Raw genomic sequence first — 8,630 nt, 5'->3', positions numbered from 1 at the left:
AAACAATTTGTGCTGTTGTACTCCACGTAGCACCTCCAAACCTCCCAGCCAGTGCTGAGCTGCCACGTCAAACTTTGAATGACATTAACGGGTCTATGACATTCAGGTAGTTGGGGAGACACACACATAGATTTATTTACTTCGACAGTGCTGACAGCACAGCTTTCCACACAAGTGTCATGATGATATCTAGAGAAGTTCTGTTTAGAGCTCTGAGAGACTGGTGCCACCCTGTGGAAACAGCCTGTCACTGACTGTTACAGCATTATTATGCAGTAAGAACTGTGAGTCCTAGTTACTCATACAATATACACTCCTACCTGTCAAGAGGGATCTCATGCAGTTACGGTTGTCTCACAGTTTTTCAGCTTCCACAATGCGTTACATCATACCGTAGTTACAGTACATCACCCTTGAAGCTGATTTCACATATGACTGGATTTGAAATGAATGTAAACTTTGTCTAAAATAGCTGCAGCAGGAGACAGTTGTGACTCCTATAGAGCCGGGGAACTCAGCAGAAGCCATAGCTTTACAAAACACCTACAATTAGGAGCATACTTCCATGGGGCTTCCACAAGAGCATGTTGTGTTCAGGTAGTCATTACTGGGCTGGGCTGTGAATTACCTGCCTTTAAAACTGTCAGTATCACCCGCAGTAGAAGCAGTAGTTCTCTCCTGGAGGCGACTAGTGTGCTAGAGTCGGTGACAGTTGAAATGCAGGACAGGGGACTCGTAGCCCGCAGCAGCTGCAGGTGGAGTCATGGAGAGTTATTTTCAAAAAATGCCATTCAACCATTTAGGAGGGGGGGGGGGGGGGGGCATTACTGTATGTAGTATTAGTATTTATGATAAGCGCAAAGTTTATTATCTAATGTCTCTGGGACATAGATGATGCAGAACGTAAAATGTTATCAATTCATGTTGAATGGTCCCTGTTTCAGAGATTTTTTTAAATTGTATTCAAGTGGTGTACACATGAGCTGCATGGCATTCTGAGCCCATATCATCGGTATAGAGCCACCAAAACTTTGCTTAACAATTACTTCGACAGCCTCTATCATGGGTTTTGGAATCTCTCTATCTTTTCAGCGTTTTGTCGCCCATGGGTAGAGATAAAATGTTCAACCCGGTCTGACAGTCCCCACACACCACACACCACGTCTCAAACACATATCTTGAAAACTATACTGGCTAGATTGACATGGAATATGCTGTGCACCTTCATGTCTCCCCAAAAAAAGACTCCTACTGATTTTAGTGATACCATGGCCTTTCCATCGCACCAAAGATATCTATTGCATGCATTGCCATGATTTTGGTGACCCAATGACCTTTGCTCTAGTATAACTCTTTAGGCCAAAATGTCCAATTGTACGCGCGATATCTCAAAATGTAGTGGGCCGAATGCCATGCAACAGATAACAGATCTTAACAACAATATCAGTTTATTTTTCATAACATTATATGAAATTACTTAACATTTTTGAAAAAGTGAGCCTACAGGTAGCAGAATGTAATTGTACAGTGATGACTTTACGAGTGGAAGCTGCTAAATGTATGCTGTATTGCCAGTACTTCGAGTACAATATTGGCCTCTAAATACAAATTTAATATCTGTGTAAATATCTAGCAAGCTGTTCAAACACCTTTTTCCAATATTTAGAAAACATATTTATTCTTTATGAGAATGCCAAATTAGTAAAATATTTTCCCACATCTATCCAGCATTTAAAATGATCTGTTGCCCTGCAATTTAATGTGCTCAGCCAGCATGGACCCTACTTATATTGGTGACCTGATGGCCTTTCCTTTAGTGCCACATTTTCCACGTTCATAGGCTACCGTTGTACTGTTGTTGGCCTCCGAATGGAAGGGCTGCAGTCGGTTGCAGAGAGGAGGATTAGGGACTAACTAAACTCCATCCTGGTAAATCCCTCCCATCCACTCTATGGTGAGTTACAGGATAGGGCGAGCACCTTCAGCCAGAGGCTCACTCTCCCGAAGATGTAAACAGAGCGGTACAAATGTTCTTTTATGCCAACTATACATCAGACTGTATAATGCACTCTTTCCTTAATGCAGATGTTGTGTCGGCCATGTTCTTGTGTGATTATGTCCATGTGTGTGTGTCTGATGCGTTTTTGTTTGTCTTGTAGATTATAGATTATTTATTTTATCACATTATGATGCTGATTCATAAATGATATCTCATAAATTAATTATATCTCATTATATCTCATCTCATCTCATCTCATCTCTCTACCTATATTTTACAGTATGGTTCATACAAGTTAACTCACAGTCGAATGGGCCAACTGCCATGAAACCTGCTGAGTGCATTCCTGCTCCCTGGAGGATGTACCTAACTATTTGAGTGGTTGATCCCATAACCTTTCCTCTAGTGTCGTCCCTCATGTATTATGACGTGTCTATGACCTTAATGTGTGGTGTTATTACTGGTTCATTGTTTTGAAAAGAAAATGGAGGACATTTTCAAACATTTTTTTATTTTGTATTTTATAAAAATTAAACAGTGAGTACGTGTTTTGAGGTTCAAAGTTACAGAAAGGTTTGGAGAACGACATTAAATAGATGAGAGAGAGAGAGAGAGAGAGAGAGAGAGAGAGAGAGAGAGAGAGAGAGAGAGAGAGAGAGAGAGAGAGAGAGAGAGAGAGAGAGAGAGAGAGAGAGAGAGAGAGAGAGAGAGAATAACTTCATAACCCATAAGGAAATAGGCAATGTACAACAGCATGGAATACTTGCATATTGACACAAACTCACACTAACCCTACGTATACCACATGTCTATACAGAGACTCTTTTCTACAAACATACATGTAGTATTTAACCACTTGAACCCCATATTCTGGGGGGAACATTAGCCAAGAATAGCAGATCTACAAGCTCACAATGCATCATACATCTCGTTGCTTGTAGATCGTCAATTTTTGGTGAAGACTGAAGAGTATACCAGCATAACAGCTGTAACTCAGGTCCATTTCACTAACACTAGAGGGTTTAAGCGGTTAATGCACCTATTTCACATAGAGTTTTAAGACCAAAGGGAACTGCTGTTCAGTTACAGCAGACCATAATGGCACACGCTCCGGGCCAATCGGACTCGCTGCTTCAGAAATCTTATTTATTTTCCATCAGGGGTGGGTCCAGAGGTGGCTTTCTGGAGTCCATGAAGAAAGGTGAGCTCCCACCCGGGGTGTGGTGTGGGTGGGCTCCCTGTCTTACAGATTCATCTGGTGTCATGTGGATTTGCGGGAGTCTGTGATGGAAGCGGGGACATGGGTAGCGAGCTGCTTGTCCTCCAGTTATATGTCACTGGTTCTCAACGTCCGGTCCGGGGACAACCAAGGGGTCCAAATGGACCCTTTAACAGGTTTTTAACTCTGAGAGTGTATGAATGGAACCAAATGGACCCTTAAGTGTCCATTTGTAAACTCTCAGAGTTAAATTGAGAATTTAACAGTGTAGATTGGGGTCCCAAAGATTCTAAAAGAAAAACTTTAATTTGTACACTCTCAGAGTTACAGACCCGTAAGGTTCCATTCAGACCCTTGGTGGGCCCCGGACCAGACGTTGAGAAACACTGATCTGTGTAACAGAATGATGTTGTGACATTGCTTACTTAATGCCTGCTCTGGCTCATGTAGCCCCTGAGGAAGTCTTCGAAGCGTGGGGGGGCAGCGGCGTACGGGGCGGGCTCATCGGCGGCGGCGGGTTCATCGGCGGCAGCAGGCTCATCGGCGGCTGCCGGTGCGGGCTCGGCGCGACGCAGGCGGCAGTTGTAGTCGAACTCGGGGTCACAGTGAGGGTCATCAGGAAGAATGATTCCGTCTGTGCCGGCGGGCTTCGGGGCCTCGACGGCGGAGGGCGCGACAGCCTTACCGCAGCCGAAGTCAAACGGATGACAGGCGGGCGCGGCCGGAGCAGCTGGAGCTTTGATGTCGGCCTTGGCTTTGGGGGCGCCGGCCTTGACGGGGGTGCAGTCCTTATCATAGTGCACATAGCAGTCGTGGCCGTCCTTGGTCTTGCCGCGGACACCGAGGTTGTAGCGTACCTGGTTGGTTGATTAATTGAGGGTGGGGGGGGGGTGGTAATAAAACAAAACAATAATACTTTGACGCGAAAAGAAGATTGCACCCAGGAGATAATAATACATGCAAAATATTATGCAACACCCATTTAATTTCACTATGTTATTTAATATACACTGAATGAAAACGCAACAGACAATTAATACACGACAATTCAAAGAATCAATTATGCTGCTAGGCTAGTTTAAACAATTGACTATTGGTCTTTAGTAGGCAGACTTCAGATTCAGACCTGGTGCTCAGGCAGCTGTGGGGGGGGCTTGCGCAGGGCAGCCGCGGCTGCTAGTATGCAGAAGGGGTTGACGCGAGGATCACAGGCCAGAGGAGCGGCGGCAGGTGCCGCTGGCGCGTCCTTCATTGGGTACTCCAGCACGGGCTTGGTGAGGCCAGACAGCTTGGTGGCGGTCAGGGGGTTGCAGCCCTCGTCGAATAGTGGGTTGCAATGCTGCTCATTCTTCGGTGCGTCTTCAGCGGCCAGGGCGGCAGGGCCAGGGGCTACCAGGTGGTAGAAGCCAGTCGGGGCCTTCTGGACTAGGATGGGCTTACAGTAGGGGTCCTTGGGGTTGCAGTTCAAGGCGGAGTAGGACGGGGCTGGTCCGGGGGCAGGGCGGTAGCCATAGGCGGCCCTCAGGTGGTACTGCAGACACTCGACATCTTTGGGCTGGCAAATCCTCAGCAGCTCGGTCTTCTGCTCGGCGCTCAGGAAGGACTCCAGGACGGGGGCGTAGTAGTAGTAGCCGGTGGGGGTCCTCATGGGCATGGGCAGGAAAGGGGTGAGGATGGGTGCCGGGGCCGGCTCGGGCTCGGGCTCGGGCTCAGGGGCTGGGGGAGGAGCCTTGGCAGCGAGGGGGTAGAGGCAGTAGGGGTCAATGTAAGGGTTGCAGTATCTTACGGTGGCCGCCTTGATGGGGGCTGGCATCACCAACCCAGCCTTGGGCTTGGTGGAGGCCTCGGCGATGCACTCGGGGTCGTCAGAGTTGGCACAGGACTTGTAGATCGCGCTGAGGTGGGCGAGGTAAGGGTTGAATGAGGGGCTCTCCTCTGACTTGTGACTGTTCTGCAGCCAGGTCATGTACAGACGATCCAGGTCCTCAATCTGACACACACAGAGAGAGAGACAGAGAGAGAGAGAGAGAGAGAGAGAGAGAGAGAGATTAACAGGTTTCAGAGATAAAAGTGTACAAGGTGACACAAACTACAAGATGAGAGATACTACAGTATTTATATTTTTGGAATGATGAAATGCATGTAGTGATGAAAGTAGTGATATTTTCTTTCCCAAAATGAGCACAAGTAATGAAGCATTGTGATTACCATGTTAAAAGAAAATACTTTCTGTGACACTAAAAATACTCTTTGATTTGGGAAAGAGTGTCTCCTAGATAGCAATATTAATACAGCAAAGAATAGTGAATATCTGGTCCAAAAAACATCATTCCTCTACTTTTCTGTATATTCAGAATCTGATCTTTTAATATCGAGAAAATGCTTGAGCTGCAATAGCATTTTGCCCTTACACAGAACAGTAATACAATTTCTGCCCAGTATAATTGAGTGGAGCCCAAAATGTTAAAAAAAATACATACATATTAAAGTAATCATAATAACTATAATAAATGCCACTCACTCCCTCCTGGTTGTGGGTATCCATGAAGTATTTGTACCAGCCCCAGAAGTCGGGAAGACGTTTGATGTGGGGGATGGTGACCATAGGGAAAGGGATCATAGGGAGGTTCCTTCTGTTACGAACCAGTGTCTGCAGGTTGGTAATGGCCTCTCCTTTCACGTCACTAGATACTGCAGAGACGACCACAACACTTGACATGAAATTATCTGTGTACATTTGTACAGTACAACTGTGTTATGTGGATATACAGCACAGTACATATGCATGCACACAGTGTTATGTTGTTAACCACATGAACCCCTAGTATAGACCCCTGGGGGAGCCGGCCAACAAAGTATATGGTTTAAGTTATTAAAATGGCATGTGTATCTACGTGTTTGTAGCATGTATGTCTTTGTAGATGGGAAGGTTGAATGGATGTTTAGATGTAGAATCATCAAACTCAACAGTCTTTGACCTTTCCCCTAAACCGCATTTGACTTTCTGGATAAGTGCCAACGTGCCAAGTCCCCCACGGACAGCCCCTCACCTTCTGCCTCCTCCTGCTGTCCCACCGGAATGGCCCCCAGAAAGTCTGTAAAACAGAAAACGCCAACGGCATAGACATGAGCTGACAAGGACCAGATGTCTGTTACAGCTTTCTCCCTCCAGTCTTGGAGGAAAATGCTGACCTGCTAATAAGCCCCTGCAAGAGCATGGCAGGCAGGCGCTGGGGTCTGTGCCCCCCCCCCCCTCCCCAAGCATCCTGCAGATTGACACCCCCCCAACAACCCCTGCTTGGGTGTAGGCTTTGAACCAGGTTGTTGGGAGCCTGTCTGTTTTTATATGGCTGTCAGAGGGAAACTAATAGAAGTTAACCTGTAAAACTACAAAGAGCATGGGCAATGCAGTATATGGCAAGAACGCCTAATGTACACACATGCGCAAACGCGCAAGCACGCACGCACGCACACACACACACACACACACACACACACACACACACACACACACACAAGCTCTCTCTCGCTCTCCCTCTCACACACTCACACACACACACACACGCGCGCGCACGCACGCACACAAGCGCGTACGCACGTCGCACCCACACACACACACAAACACACAAACACACTCCTCACACAGAAACACAAACATGCAGACATGAACCAATTATTGTTGCATGTTAAAATGTTTAGGGGGGGGACATGTTCTGTGAACATCCCCTTTTCCATATGTTGAGTAAATGTGGTACCACCAGGGGTTTCCTTCTGAAGTTTATGACTACAGAGGAAACAGCCATGTCAGCTGATTGTACACAGTAAAATCATTTTGTGCTCATTTTATCCATTTGTAACTCTGAGAGTGTACAAATGCCCTTACGGGTACATAATGGTTACATTTGCACACTCTCAGAGAAAAATTAACACTGGTGATTTTACTGGTGCAGTGGAGACTAGTGATCCCTCACAGTTATTAATGAGGAAAAGGCTCCCGGGCTCCCCGAGGACGAGGGCTCTGTGTCTCAGGAAAGATTTTGATCTACTTGAGCGCTGTCTTCACCTCGAGCTAATATGTCACCTAGCTGTATTAAACGAGATAAGAGGTAATGGCTCTTTTATCATTCTGTGCCATAGATTAGGTCCCAGTCCCACTTATTAAAACATTAAGGGTAACAGCATAATGTTGCCTGCAGTGGGGCTTGGTAATGAACTGCATCAAAGCTTCAAATCAATTAAATTCCATTAAAGTCTCTCACCTGGTAATAAAACAATAGCTAGCAGAATTCCAGTGTGGACCAGGGAAAACGACAGTCTTCCAGCGCATGCCATCTTGTGTTTTGTGTGCTTCCTGGGGCCAAAAGTAAAAGAGTAATATTCATTTCTTGATGATATGATTCCCAAGCTGTGTTCACATGGCTTTTGCTGGATATTTGAAAACAAATTGGTTAACTATTGAATATGCAAAACTGTGACAATAGGAACAATTAGAACAAAGTTTACTCATTTGGCTGCTGGATGGCAGAGAATTGAGGACACAGTAATAATTATAAGCTTTTTAGGCAAAAAAGAATTCATCTGAAAGCAATCTGAGAGGAAAGATTGTGCCCTACAGTTTTAAATAATAATAAAACCACAGGATTTCTCCAAATATAATCCAGTTGCAGGTAGTTGCGGTTAACAACTAAACTTCAGCAACAACAGCACCTTTCAACTTCTCATTCCAGCTTGGGCTGTAAATGAATCACAGCTAGCACACTGATTGAGCACATAGTCTTAAACAAATCCTCTGAGATTAAAAAAATCACTCGACTCAATCCAATTCAGCTGCAGTTGCAAGAAGTCAAGGTCACCTAGCAATTACTGTGTAACTGTAAAAGAAAAGACAAAAGTGGCATTAAATCCATCCCCTACTGTACCTGTAAGGGTGTTGAAGTATTGACCTCCTGGGTTCACCTCAAGAGCGTAGGGACACCACACCTCTGGGAGCCAGTGGCAGGGAGTCACTGCGCTGTAGCTGTCTGAGATGTGTAGACCCTATACCTCTCTGCCTCCCTGTATGGGACAGATGGACAGAGAAACATTTTTAAGGAGCCCCATGATCATTAAAAACAAAAAGGCATGTCATATGTCTCCGGCATGCTGTTTGGCGCTCCGGGATTGGCTCCTGCGCCGCTGATCGACCGACCAATAGGGGTCCTGTAATTAGGAGAGGTGAGCAGCGTAGAGCCGCCTGTTCTTGATGCAGAAAGAGTAAACAGGGTGCCATTTACGTGTAACGTGGTTTGTTTCTTCACATGTTTGGAATTTGGGGTAAATGTTGAGAGGTGGCAATAGCCACTGCTTGTTGTGAAATGTATATATCCCACACTGTGGGTGTGGACTTTAAACTGTAAGCTATTCAATTCCACA

At 45.7% G+C, this 8,630-nt stretch overlaps 1 protein-coding gene across 1 annotated transcript; it reads right to left on the bottom strand.

Annotated features, from left to right (window-relative positions):
• Positions 1-3,643: 3,643 nt before the first annotated feature.
• and2 (actinodin2) lies at positions 3,644-7,550 on the bottom strand (the record flags this gene model as incomplete). The annotated part of the gene is made up of 5 exons (XM_084056806.1): positions 3,644-4,075; positions 4,345-5,208; positions 5,740-5,909; positions 6,269-6,313; positions 7,478-7,550. 5 exons carry the CDS (start codon positions 7,548-7,550, stop codon positions 3,644-3,646), a joined length of 1,584 nt encoding a protein of 527 aa, XP_083912932.1.
• Positions 7,551-8,630: the final 1,080 nt, after the last annotated feature.

This window comes from Gymnoscopelus microlampas, assembly GCF_963454915.1.
Source record: "Gymnoscopelus microlampas genome assembly, chromosome: 5".
Classification (NCBI taxonomy): Eukaryota; Metazoa; Chordata; class Actinopteri; order Myctophiformes; family Myctophidae; genus Gymnoscopelus; species Gymnoscopelus microlampas.
This window is presented reverse-complemented; position numbering and strand designations above follow the sequence as displayed.